This window comes from Ostrea edulis, chromosome 8, assembly GCF_947568905.1.
Source record: "Ostrea edulis chromosome 8, xbOstEdul1.1, whole genome shotgun sequence".
In the NCBI taxonomy this organism is placed as follows: Eukaryota; Metazoa; Mollusca; class Bivalvia; order Ostreida; family Ostreidae; genus Ostrea; species Ostrea edulis.
Genome location: NC_079171.1, coordinates 54,411,217 through 54,426,216, shown reverse-complemented (window position 1 = coordinate 54,426,216; position 15,000 = coordinate 54,411,217). Strand labels below are relative to the sequence as shown.

Here is a 15,000-nt window from a genome sequence, read left to right as displayed (position 1 = left end):
TACGTCATAGGTTTGATGTGGCTTTGACACGAGCGGGGCTTGAACTCACGACCTCCCGGTTACGAAGCGAATGCTTTCAAATATCGCTGAGCTACCGCTGGAGTTCAGTTACCAATCTGCAAGAGACGCGTATTTGTTTGTGATCTCTATTGTCCTACTGGAAAACGCATTTAATGTTGGTGACATTCACAGAGAATTAACATGCACCTTTAATACTGCACACCAAGGAAAACCTCAATTTCACGACGGATTATTAAATAAATACATTATATTCTCCACGTGACAAAAATAACGGACATGAAATAAAAAATATGATATACTGTCAAAAAAATTACTAACATTTTATGATTACACGCAACTTGAATTCTTATTCATTTGATGTAAGAAAAAAGTTTTATTTATATAATTAGTGTGACCTCTATACGTACGTCTATCAAACTTTGTTCGCATAAACTTCCTTTAATTAAAAGCTTTCACAGTTCCATATCAATTATAAAACGAAGTATAGAATAAAAACATGGCATATTTGAATGTAAATAGATAACTTTTTCCTAATCGCGAAAAAAAACTCGTAAAATACACACCAAAATAAATTTCGAACTCAAGATAGCGAAAAAACTTTGCGCTAATTGTGTATTAACATTCCAAAAATTTTACTCTAATCTGTAGCAAATTTTCGAGGCGGGTTTTCTTGTTAAATACGCCCAATTTAAATAAATTCTCAAGATAGCCATTTAGAACCAACACTACCTATTTAATTGGTACAAAATAAATTTAGAACTCAAGACAGAAAGCATCAATATTTTAAAGAGAAAAGTGGAAGCGTATTTGCCTGTCGCCATATTGGACTAGGGTAGCGTACTTTACCCTAGTCCGTTTCTACGCAGTGTTTGAGCAGTGGGGGTTCTTAATCGTGACACACCTACGGTGACACGGGGCATCTGTTTTTAAGTTCATCTCGGGGGACTGTGACATTCACACCTGATGCCGAGCGTTTCGTGATGGAGCTGTCACTACCTGTTTTAACGACTGTCTGTCACGGCCTAAAAAAGTTAACAATCCTAAACCGGCCATATTTTGTATCCATTAAATGGAAATAATGTCTATTGTGTGTAAAATCATAATAGGATTGAATATATAAATTGTTTTGTTCATGGAGAAATGTATAAAAAAAAAAAAAAACCGAATCGCAAACTTTATAAAAACGTTTGCGATTCGTTTTTATACACATTTCTCCATGAACAAATTAATTTATATATTTAATGCTTATAATTCAATTACAAACTAAAAAACTGTCAATTTTCCATGAAATTCATTTTACTGTCGAAATAGAAACATTTGTGAACAGCTGCAGGTCCGCGGAGTAATTTACACGCATGTTGACCGCCAGCAGAAATCAACAGCAATTAGTTTTCTCTGCTTTACTGCAAGATACTCAGTTTAGGACATATGTATATTACAAGAAGAGTTTTGAAAAACGGAATTGTTAAATCAGACTCGAATTTGGGGCTGAAGAAACGCTTACTGCCTGTTAATTGAACGTAGACATATTCAAAGTGTGGGTGCCTGACACACTTACTCAATTTCTCACTATCACTGAATATATTGTCATTATTATTAGCAGAGACTATCTTAGACAAAGTTTTGTTGATCGCAAGTATTTTGCTAATTCATGCATTCCCTTGAATAACTACGGACTGAGCTCTCGTTCCGATGACCATAATATTCGCCGCTCCAATGAGCAGATAGCGCCGTTACCAACTTTCTCTAATTTTGTTTTTTGATAAATTTTATGTTTGCAGTCTTACTGGGGCGGAGACCGTCGCTCATTTGCCGACGCCTTTGGACTCATTTACCTAATATGGCCTAATTCCACCCAGCGTCGCTCAAAGCTTATCTTAAATTAAGGAGGTACCCTACATCCGCATAATGGCTGACTTCCTTTGAAAACATGGATGAAAAAAATCAATATTTGACTTTTCCTAATCTTTTACACAAAATATATAACCATTATTTATATCATCTAGAATACATTATAAAAAGAAAAGGCCTGATGGAATAATAATTTTATATCCGATTTTAAAAACTAGAAATATATTATGAATACATTTTTTCCCAAACATTTATGGACAAAAATGCGTTTGAAAAGGAAAAAATTGTGTAGGCTTGTACCTACTCGATTCTAACGAAGCTACGCCCCTGAAATTTAGTCCTACTGATTTGAGAACTATTTCTGTATATTACATTTGGCACGAAGGATAACTCGTATACCCCTATGATGAGATAACTCGTGTTCGCCGCCCTGCGGTATCAGATGATTTTTCCTTCACAGTTCATCATGCCCAGCGTCAGTTGATAACCACACGGAAAGTGACAGTACCGAGTGTGAACAAACAATGACTTAATGTAAAACCATGCAGCTTAGTATAAATTCAAGGTTTTTTTTTTTTTGTTTTTTTGGGGGGGGGGGGGGTGTTCGTCGATACAATGCGATAGCCCTAAACCAAAACCTGTATACTCGCCCATCTTTCATTTCATAACAATTCTGTGTCTGTAAAGAACGCAGAAATATGAGCAAGAAAATATTGTGTATGTTTATTTCAGTCTACAATGCATACACACACAGAGAAGTACTTACATACATACAATATATACATACATACAATATATATATACATACAATATATACATACATACAATATATACATACATACCATATGTACATACATACAATATATACATACATATAATATATACATACATACAATATGTACATACATACAATATATACATACATACAATATGTACATACATACAATATATATATACATATAATATATACATACATACATTATATACATACATTATATACATACATACAATATGTACATACATACAATATATACATACAATATATACATACATACAATATGTACATACATACAATATATACATACATACAATATGTACATACATACACTATATACATACATACAATATATACATACATACATTATATACATACATACAATATGTACATACATACAATATATACATACATACAATATATACATACATACAATATATACATACATACAATATGTACATACATACAATATATACATACATACAATATGTACATACATACACTATATACATACATACAATATATACATACATACAATATGTACATACATACACACATTTACATATATAATATACAAATATACATATACACATCCATATATTCTAACGACAATCAACATTGCTCTAATATTTTGAAGGATCTTCTCTATATATATACCGCCTCTACCCGAGGTTGAACTCAAGACCTGCGGAACCAAATCCCCTAGCAGCATGTATAACGAGCGCGCTAGACTGCTCGACCATCTAAGCAAAGCAAGTCTATAATTCTCGCCACGCTGTCACACGCTACATGGTCATCGAGAATGGAAATGAGATATGTACACACAAGTGCATACATACACACATACATACGGCCTTACACACTTACGTACATAAATAAATGTATGCATTTGCACCGCAACGTCAAAGCAAATATTCAAATTCGGAGGCGTCAATGAATTTATAGAAGTATGAATCACAGCATGGAAGAATAATAATGCTGTTACGTCAGCGCATAACACGTGTTACATTAAGGTGGCTCACTATATCTTGAAATAGTTTCTCGAATCAGCACAAATTGATTTATTCATAATATATATACATGTATATTATATGATATACAATATGGATATATGTCAAAAAGGCAGAACATATGCAAATTTGGATAAAAACATGATTTTCAATATATATATATTTCAACACGTTTCAACAAAAAAACTCTGGCGGATTTGAAGTCGAGATCTGCGGTTTGACACCAGCCCAATGCTTTAACCATTGAGCTACGATGATAGATAAACAGATCGATCAATACAAATAATTTCATAAAACATTTAAATCTCCATCTTGTGACGTATTGTCATACAGAGTATAAGCTTTAGTGTAGTGAGCCACCTTAAGGCAGTGTGTACATAGGAAACCGACTGAGTATAATGTTAAGGTGATACACTGATTTATTGGAGTTGTTTCCCCTTGAATGCATTGGATAATCACGTGTCGCCAAACAACAATTTCCCTGTGATAAAGTTTCCAAGTGCACTAGGGTCATTTGACCGGAAGTAGTCTGTACACAGTTCTTTGTAGTATTCCAAGTCGACTTTCTTCTCATTGTTCTACAAACAGAGGACACATATGTAACATGGTATCCCGAAACTTCTCACATCATCAGAGACAATATACCAGCGAATTTCGGTATATGATTGATCAATTCGTTGTATTTACGTCTCTGTAGAAAGCATTTCCTAATTGGTATATACATTGTAGGGAATATTTTCTATTTCTGCGGATGATATGAAATTAATCCAAAAAAAATAAAAAGCGTCAAAATCTTCATTCATATAAATCATGATATGAATATCCGTTTTCTAAAAAAAAAAAAATGTAAAATAGTCCGTCAACTATCCGCTACGTTAAATAACTTCATATTGTAGGCTGTACAACACAAAACTCATATTCCGAGAGGGGACCTATATTTGGTATATGTCGGTAAATGGTAGGGATTGATAATATATATATTGTAAGGTTGCAGGTGCGATCCCGTGTTTAAGTCTGACACGGCGGAGTATCTCTCAATTATATATATATAACATTACTGTACTACTTCCGCTCTAAAAGTCTTCCGACTCTTCCAATCCAATCCAGAACAAAGATAAATACTAGTATCCATTTCATCCATCGGACGTTATCCCTTGTCAAGAATCACAACTCTAATGTACGTTATATTTGTCAGAGGTGAACAGATATAGACACATGACCAGGCTAATTGAGAGCCAAGCAATCCCCTACCGATAAAGAAATTCATTTTGAAAACACATGAGGGTATGAACTGTGATGCTTCACGTCGGCAGACGTCATGACGTCATTAACCGGAGTGAGGCGTTACAGATGATGCACTCATGTAGTGTCAAAATTGAAATTTACCTTTTATATTTACATTCTACTTTCATTTCCCAGGCGTTAAGATATACGTACTATATTTATCAAGATTCATACGCGCATTGCTCTCAACTGCAGTGTATTTATGAGGAAATGTCTGTCCTTACAATATTGGTAAAGATATGAAAGGCAGAATCATTGGAAATATAGATACTGCGAGATGAGACGACATTTGTTGTGTAGTTTGACATGAAGCGACATCTGTTGTGTATTTTGACATGAAGCGACATCTGTTGTGTATTTTGACATGAAGCGACATCTGTTGTGTATTTTGACATGAAGCGACATCTGTTGTGTATTTTGACATGAAGCGACATCTGTTGTGTATTTTGATATGAAGCGACATCTGTTGTGTAGTTTGACATGAAGCGACATCTGTTGTGTATTTTGACATGAAGCGACATCTGTTGTGTAGTTTGATATGAAGCGACATCTGTTGTGTAGTTTGACATGAAGCGACATCTGTTGTGTAGTTTGACATGAAGTGACATCTGTTGTGTATTTTGACATGAAGCGACATCTGTTGTGTATTTTGACATGAAGCGACATCTGTTGTGTAGTTTGATATGAAGCGACATCTGTTGTGTAGTTTGATATGAAGCGACATCTGTTGTGTAGTTTGACATGAAGCGACATCTGTTGTGTAGTTTGACATGAAGCGACATCTGTTGTGTATTTTGACATGAAGCGACATCTGTTGTGTATTTTGACATGAAGCGACATCTGTTGTGTATTTTGACATGAAGCGACATCTGTTGTGTATTTTGACATGAAGCGACATCTGTTGTGTATTTTGATATGAAGCGACATCTGTTGTGTAGTTTGACATGAAGCGACATCTGTTGTGTATTTTGACATGAAGCGACATCTGTTGTGTAGTTTGATATGAAGCGACATCTGTTGTGTAGTTTGACATGAAGCGACATCTGTTGTGTAGTTTGACATGAAGTGACATCTGTTGTGTATTTTGACATGAAGCGACATCTGTTGTGTATTTTGACATGAAGCGACATCTGTTGTGTAGTTTGATATGAAGCGACATCTGTTGTGTAGTTTGATATGAAGCGACATCTGTTGTGTAGTTTGACATGAAGCGACATCTGTTGTGTAGTTTGACATGAAGCGACATCTGTTGTGTATTTTGACATGAAGCGACATCTGTTGTGTAGTTTGACATGAAGCGACATCTGTTGTGTATTTTGACATGAAGCGACATCTGTTGTGTAGTTTGACATGAAGCGACATCTGTTGTGTAGTTTGACATGAAGCGACATCTGTTGTGTATTTTGACATGAAGCGACATCTGTTGTGTATTTTGACATGAAGCGACATCTGTTGTGTATTTTGACATGAAGCGACATCTGTTGTGTAGTTTGACATGAAGCGACATCTGTTGTGTATTTTGACATGAAGCGACATCTGTTGTGTATTTTGACATGAAGCGACATCTGTTGTGTAGTTTGACATGAAGCGACATCTGTTGTGTAGTTTGACATGAATCGACATCTGTTATGTATTTTGACATGAATCGACATCTGTTATGTATTTTGACATGAAGCGACATCTGTTGTGTATTTTGACATGAAGCGACATCTGTTGTGTATTTTGACATGAAGCGACATCTGTTGTGTATTTTGACATGAAGCGACATCTGTTGTGTATTTTGACATGAAGCGACATCTGTTGTGTATTTTGACATGAAGCGACATCTGTTGTGTAGTTTGACATGAAGCGACATCTGTTGTGTAGTTTGACATGAAGCGACATCTGTTGTGTAGTTTGACATGAAGTGACATCTGTTGTGTATTTTGACATGAAGCGACATCTGTTGTGTATTTTGACATGAAGCGACATCTGTTGTGTAGTTTGATATGAAGCGACATCTGTTGTGTAGTTTGATATGAAGCGACATCTGTTGTGTAGTTTGACATGAAGCGACATCTGTTGTGTAGTTTGACATGAAGCGACATCTGTTGTGTATTTTGACATGAAGCGACATCTGTTGTGTAGTTTGACATGAAGCGACATCTGTTGTGTATTTTGACATGAAGCGACATCTGTTGTGTAGTTTGACATGAAGCGACATCTGTTGTGTAGTTTGACATGAAGCGACATCTGTTGTGTATTTTGACATGAAGCGACATCTGTTGTGTATTTTGACATGAAGCGACATCTGTTGTGTATTTTGACATGAAGCGACATCTGTTGTGTAGTTTGACATGAAGCGACATCTGTTGTGTATTTTGACATGAAGCGACATCTGTTGTGTATTTTGACATGAAGCGACATCTGTTGTGTAGTTTGACATGAAGCGACATCTGTTGTGTAGTTTGACATGAATCGACATCTGTTATGTATTTTGACATGAATCGACATCTGTTATGTATTTTGACATGAAGCGACATCTGTTGTGTATTTTGACATGAAGCGACATCTGTTGTGTATTTTGACATGAAGCGACATCTGTTGTGTATTTTGACATGAAGCGACATCTGTTGTGTATTTTGACATGAAGCGACATCTGTTGTGTAGTTTGACATGAAGCGACATCTGTTGTGTATTTTGACATGAAGCGACATCTGTTGTGTATTTTGACATGAAGCGACATCTGTTGTGTAGTTTGACATGAAGCGACATTTGTTATGTAGTTTGACATGAAGCGACATCTGTTGTGTATTTTGACATGAAGCGACATCTGTTGTGTATTTTGACATGAAGCGACATCTGTTGTGTATTTTGACATGAAGCGACATCTGTTGTGTAGTTTGACATGAAGCGACATTTGTTATGTAGTTTGACATGAAGCGACATCTGTTGTGTATTTTGACATGAAGCGACATCTGTTGTGTAGTTTGACATGAAGCGACATCTGTTGTGTATTTTGACATGAAGCGACATCTGTTGTGTAGTTTGACATGAAGCGACATCTGTTGTGTAGTTTGACATGAAGCGACATCTGTTGTGTATTTTGACATGAATCGACATCTGTTATGTATTTTGACATGAATCGACATCTGTTATGTATTTTGACATGAAGCGACATCTGTTGTGTATTTTGACATGAATCGACATCTGTTGTGTATTTTGACATGAAGCGACATCTGTTGTGTATTTTGACATGAAGCGACATCTGTTGTGTAGTTTGACATGAAGCGACATCTGTTGTGTAGTTTGACATGAAGCGACATCTGTTGTGTAGTTTGACATGAAGCGACATCTGTTGTGTAGTTTGACATGAAGCGACATCTGTTGTGTAGTTTGACATGAAGCGACATCTGTTGTGTATTTTGACATGAAGCGACATCTGTTGTGTAGTTTGACATGAAGCGACATCTGTTGTGTAGTTTGACATGAAGCGACATCTGTTGTGTATTTTGACATGAAGCGACATCTGTTGTGTAGTTTGACATGAAGCGACATCTGTTGTGTATTTTGACATGAAGCGACATCTGTTATGTAGTTTGACATGAAGCGATATCTGTTATGTAGTTTGACATGAATCGACATCTGTTATGTATTTTGACATGAAGCGACATCTGTTGTGTAGTTTGACCTGAAGCGACATCTGTTGTGTATTTCGTACTTAACCTGTGATATCATGAGAAAAGCTGAGCGTGCATCTTTAGCCGGGACGCCAAAATCTCCGAGGACGTACTCAAACTCGTCACAATCCAAGTACCCATCTCCAGTCCTGTCGAAGAGGTCAAACTTGTACCGGATGTAGTTCTCTAGCCATTCGGGAAGCTTCCGTTCACTCGGAACCTCATCGTCTTTATTCGCTTCTTTCATACAGTGCTCATTGAATTTCTCCCACATCCTCAGCTGTTACATAGATCGAAGGAGAGATTTGATTACATTTTGGATAGTGATCTGAGTAAACAAAGTTGTACTCGCGTTCCCTGATTCATATAGAATTGCCTTTAGTGGACTTTTTTTTATCCTTATCTCTTTCTATAGGTAGGGTAACACGAAAGGCTAAACACCTATTTACGTACATTACGTCTGTTTCCATTCAGTATAAATTATAGTAGTATAATAAAAAATGCTTTTATTACTTATTTAGATAGGCGAATTTAGGATTTTACGAAGGTGGGGGTGGGGGCAGGGTGTCTAAAATTTCTTGAAAATTAATTTGACTCTTGGTATTTGAAAAATAAAAATAATAGAATACACATTGGAAGTCAAATGATTGTGTATAATTTGATACTGTAAGAATAAGGAATTTTAACACCTAAATATGTTTTATGATTTGCGAATGAAATAGTAGCTTTACATTAAATTGATCGTGACATTACCCACTCCTCAGTTGTGATGAGTCCATCATTATTTTCATCTCCTTCGTCCTGTAGTTTCCTCCATATGGTTACAAACAGTTCATGTGTTTTCACATACTTCTCTGTCCCTAGTTTCCAACCGCTCATCTCGCAAATTTTCTACGGGAATAAAATTGCGGTCATTTAAATCAGTTTGATAACCTTGAAAATAATAATGTACACAGGCAAAGTTACGTCACGTGCTTTTTACGTGAATCAATTTTGCATGTATTATTCCACACGAATCTCACGTGAAAATGACGTTAATTTGACATGAAAAGCGATTCAAATGAAATTCACGTTAAAAGATTCACAAGAATATGTTTGAAAAAATACAAAGCATTTACTACTGTTAATACTCACATGTATAGGTTATGATATTAGGCCGTTCTTGGCACACTGATTTTGACTACGGATAAATCCGTTTACCTGATGAAGATATAGGGCTCACGGCGAGTTAGACCGGTCGACAAGGGATGCTTACTCCTCCTAGGCACCTGGTCCCACCTCTGGTATATCCAGGGGTCCGTGTTTCCTCAACTCTTTATTTTGCATTGCTTATAGGAGTTATGAGATTGATCACTGTTCGATATCGTCACCTTTCATTATGATTATAAAACTAAACTGTGTTTGAACTCGATCTGCCATGATTGGGCACGACTAGAAGACAGCATTATTATACCAAGAGGTCAAGGACTCATAACTTACCTGCCTCGCCAAATCAAAGTCTGTAGTAACAGCCGCAGTGTTTTCTATGACATATCTATGACATATTTCTATGATATATAAATAATAGGCTACATTGTAGTAACAGTTGCGGTGTTTTCTATGATATACAGTGTATCTATGACATATTTCTATGATATATAAATAATAGGCTACCTGTAGTAACAGCCGCGGTGTTTTCTATGACATATCTATGACATATTTCTGATATATAAATATTAGGCTATCCTGTAATAACAGCCGCGGTGTTTTCTATGACATATCTATGATATATTTCTATGATATATAAATATTAGGCTATCCTATAGTAACAGCCGCGGTGTTTTATATGACATATCTATGACATATTTCTATGATATATCTAAGACATATTTCTATGACATATCTATGACATATTTCTATGATATATAAATAGTAGGCTACCCTGTAGTAACAGCCGCAGTGTTTTCTATGACATATCTATGACATATTTCTATGATATATAAATAGTAGACTACGTCAACAAACGAAATAATTTAAAGCTGGGAGTTTTCAGGTCGTATGGGGCTTGAATAGTTAAAGGTATGTTTAGACACAGGTATAGTAGGAAAATATGTTAAGAATTTCTTGATATTAAATTTATGAGACAGCAACTCAAGAATACAACGATATAATGCCTCAACCGTGCGCAGCTTTTTGTGCGCTGTAAATCGAAGGTTTTTATAAGGGGTGGATCTGTAGCTCTCTGATCTATCCTAATATTTTCTCAGAGATCTAGAGTTCTACAGCGAAGATATACATTGCTTTTTGGTATAGTCTAAGTTCAACGCTTATAAACACTGATTTTAATTTTGATGTAAATAAGAGTTTATGAATCTGTGTAGATCAATGTTGCAAAATACCCGTGCTTGGAAATCGGTATCAAGAGGTTGGTTCACAAAGGTTTTGACCTTACGCAAGGGCCTTTGAATGTTGGATAATTCATCAATACTTCTGTTAGATCTTACCCCCTCTAATTTTTGACAAGCAAAAAACAAAAGTTAACACCCCCCCCCCCCCCCAGTAAACGAGATACACAACGTAAATAACAAGTGAATACTTCCGCTAAAATATCTCAACATTGTTCATTTGTAGGGGAGGGGCAATTAACGATATTTTTTTTAGATATAAATCATTGGATTGATCCTTCGGTTTACGGGTTCAATCCATCATTTCCAATTCCATTCACAGCTACTACGTTGACAGTACTACCATTTAAAGAGGAGTGCGGGCAAGTAATTGGGGAGGCAAACTGGGTTGATAGGAGGTATAACTATTGTGTTTTGACTTAAATTCAGATTTCCACCAGATATTCGATATTTTTCCCATTGGGTTATTGTCTGAAAATCACCAACTGGTAAAAAAAGTTAACAAACATTTAATAAACACGCAAGTTATACAAGTTAAAAAAAAAATAAAATCTGTCTCATTAAATCAGATACATTGTTTTATTGCACTTTAACCCTTTTTCTATCAGCACATTTTAGAAGGTTTTAAAGACTAAATGACTACATTTTTAAAAATCGATATAAATCTATATGTACCCCGATTTGGGTAGGCATATAACATAATTTTGTTAGGAATTTGATAGGGAACATTTTTTTTTAAAATAAAGTTTGTCATGGTATCCCATGACATCAGAGAGGTTTACGGGGTCAAAGGTCATATAAGTGCATATTTTTGCAACTTTTTTTTTCTGTGAAATATATTCTTATATTACGACCCCTCTCTTGGATTAGAGTCAAAAATAGAAAATTCTAAATGTATAAGTTGATGTATCTTTTAAAATACTACTAAAACTTCACAAATAAATTTTATGCTTCTATTTTCTTAATTGATTTTTATCTAGTTAAAAAAAAATAAAGAAAATTTTAAAAATGTATAATATATAAACCATATATCTTATGTCCGTAGTTTCAAAGATTAAAAGGCACTCCTTTTGCGTAGTCCTGTTTTTATGCGCTATCAGTCTTATTAACCAATACGGTAGAGAGAGGGATAAAAGCGTCCAAAATGAATCTCCGTCCATCCCGTGCTGACACAAAGTCGTTGGTGACTACAGAAATATTCAATGCATTTGTAACCTTCCTGCTTATTGTTTGCGCGTGCGCCGGGTGCAGGTAAATAGACATTCATACGTCTCTTTAAACAATAGCTCTCCATTGACCACAGATCGCCGTTATACTCGCCACTCCAATGGGTAGATATCGCCGTTACCAATTTTCTCCTTTGTTTGAAAGATTATTTGGACGGTGAATGCCGCCCCTGCTGCCCCTTTGCCAACATCCTCACCATTAGGGCGAGCGCTTGATAAGAGAACTCAGAATCTTTTACAGCGGAGGGAGGGTCACTACGTACAATTCTCCCAACCTATTTTCGGGAATAACACAAAATATTCTACAACTGGAGGTGCGTACGACTAAGAATAGGCAGACCTATTTAGTCTCATCTACCAATATCGGGTGTGTGTATGTATGTGGGGGGGGGGGGGGGGGGTCAGATGGGGTGTGTGCGGTGGTGTTGGGATAGGGTGGGGCACACCTTTCCTTCTATATGTGCATGCATAGTAACACCTAGCCGATCTAAAGGCAATAAAGATGCTGATTAAGAAGAAAAACAACATCTATTATATTCTGTTACGATATCCAATGAGGGTAATTTTTGAAAAGTTCTAATTTTGAGTTATTTTGGACTTTTGTGATGTGCAAGACATTGTTGACATGCGTTAGAGAGATTTTCAACAAAACACAATTCAATCAACGCATGTAGGTTATATTCGGAGGGGGGGGGGGGTCATGATCCCAAGCACCTGTGCCAAAAACCAAAGGTTTGTATTTTTTGTTGCACAAAACAAAATGCTTTTTTTTCTGATTGACTCTAAATGTATAAATATTCAACCAAACGGAATATTCAGGGGCGGACCCAGGAATAAGTTAAGGGGTACAGCTTCATGAAGCAGGGGGTCTGGAGGCCGCCTTAAGACCCCCAGTGGGTCCAGGGCGAAGGGGGAAGTCCCTTAATCTATAGATTTTATAATAATAATTATAGTTTATTCACCAATCAAGGGCCCTCGGGGGGCATGTACATGTTAACAGGCAATTAATTATAACAATGAAAATAAATAACAATCAATTAGAAGTACTACTGGTAATACTGACAGAGTTCACACTTCTGCACTGCACATATCTATAATTATATATGAAATACTGATTACAGACAAGATTTAAATTAACAACATGATAAATAGAATACCTCAACTGCCTCACATAACAGTTACTGGGATAGCAGATAATGATAGTGTCGTGTGAATACTTATATAAAAGAGAATAATAGCATTATATGAAAGAATAAAAACAAAAACCCACATTATGTTGACCTGATTGCAGGGAGCAGCAAGGGACAATGCCTATTAACAGTCTGGTAATAAATTTATTGTACCAGACCGTTGGTCTTGTACTCCCAGTAACCAAGACAGCTTACTATTGTAAAGTAAAGGAAATGTGTAGAATGCAAAGACATGTATTTGCAGTATCACATTACACTGTTCAAAATCATCTTACTGAATACAGCATGCAAGTATATTACATATTTACACGCAGGATCCAGTTGTTCTGAATGTTTTATGTCTAAAGCAGGAAGATTAGAATACTTATATAAAAGAGAATAACGTTATATGAGAGAATAAAAACATGATATGTTGACCTGACTACAGGGAGTACCAAGGGACAGTGCCTGTTAACAATCTGGTAGTAAATTGTTGTACCAGACTGTTGGTTTTATATGTCTTCTGTGTAGTGATATTTACTGTTTTCTGTCATTCTAACGCGGTGAAATTAATAACATGACACATACATGTATTTATAAAAGTAACAAACTAACAATAAATCAAAAGATCTTGCCATTCATTTCTCGAAAGTAAAGGGGGGAAATGATTCCCTCTTTTATGGGTTTTTTTTCTATACAAGAGACCATGATTTAATTTACCTTAAATTTGAAAAATTTAGAGGGCCGCACACCGGATGCACTGCGTTTAAATACGCCACTGAATTGTTTTTAGATGGTACACATTGGGGGGTTATTTAAAAAGGAGAGGGGGTTAATATCTTTATAAAATAAAAATGAAAAATTTAGGTCCAGTGCCTGTGATAAAACATGATAATACGACACATATGAATGTTCGCATTCGAAGGAGACATTCCACTAAATTTGTAAACTCAAGGAAATTATACATGTAAAATTGCATGCCTGAATTGGAAATATTCGAAGTGAAAATGTGTTTGTTGTGTTACATTAACGTAATGAGTTGTCTTTTATTTAGCTGCAATAATGTAGCCCTATCCAATTTTTTTTTATTCTGACGTTTTTGGGATAGGTGCAATAATGTAGCCCTATCCAATTTTTTTTTTATTCTGACGTTTTCGGGATAGGTGCAATAATGTAGCCCTATCCATTTTTTTTTATTCTGACGTTTTCGGGATAGGGCTACAATTCCATAGGATCTCCGTAATGGTGCAAAATAATTTTATGAATAACCGATAATGAACTCTGTGTATTAGTCCCAAATGTTGTTTACACCAAAAGGAGTACCAACTTTGTGCTCGGGCATGTCTAATAAAGGTGTTTTTCATTAATTATAATGTACAACATGCAAAATTCTTCGTCTGCTCCGCCATGCTTGTTTTCGCGAGATCTCGTAGGTGGATCTAATGAAAAGCCTAAACATTGACAATCAGCGCGAAAATGTAGTTACTCGAGCCACTTCGACAAAGAAAGGAAAATCATATTGTTGCAGAAAGAATTTACACTCTGCTCTTCGGTTTTTAACTTGATATTAAATTCAAACCTTTTCAATACCGACGAAATAGCTTTCGCCTCCATACTTGTC

The 15,000-nt window shown here is 35.8% G+C and overlaps 1 protein-coding gene across 1 annotated transcript; it reads right to left on the bottom strand.

The window, feature by feature from the left end:
- Window positions 1-2,583: 2,583 nt before the first annotated feature.
- Window positions 2,584-13,933, bottom strand: LOC130049750 (sarcoplasmic calcium-binding proteins I, III, and IV-like). Its single transcript, XM_056147715.1, has 5 exons — window positions 13,921-13,933; window positions 10,080-10,147; window positions 9,354-9,491; window positions 8,647-8,880; window positions 2,584-4,235 (listed from the first exon to the last, which is right to left on the bottom strand). The coding sequence occupies exons 1-5, from the start codon at window positions 13,931-13,933 to the stop codon at window positions 4,113-4,115; spliced, it is 576 nt and encodes a 191-aa protein (XP_056003690.1). The 3' UTR covers window positions 2,584-4,112.
- Window positions 13,934-15,000: the final 1,067 nt, after the last annotated feature.

Coding starts and splice junctions, on each gene's coding strand:
- LOC130049750 (XM_056147715.1), bottom strand. Junction 9,492..10,079: donor ACTTTGATTTGGCGAGGCAG/GTAAGTTATGAG, acceptor TTATTCCCGTAG/AAAATTTGCGAGATGAGCGG. Junction 4,236..8,646: donor CTTTTCTCATGATATCACAG/GTTAAGTACGAA, acceptor CTCTGTTTGTAG/AACAATGAGAAGAAAGTCGA.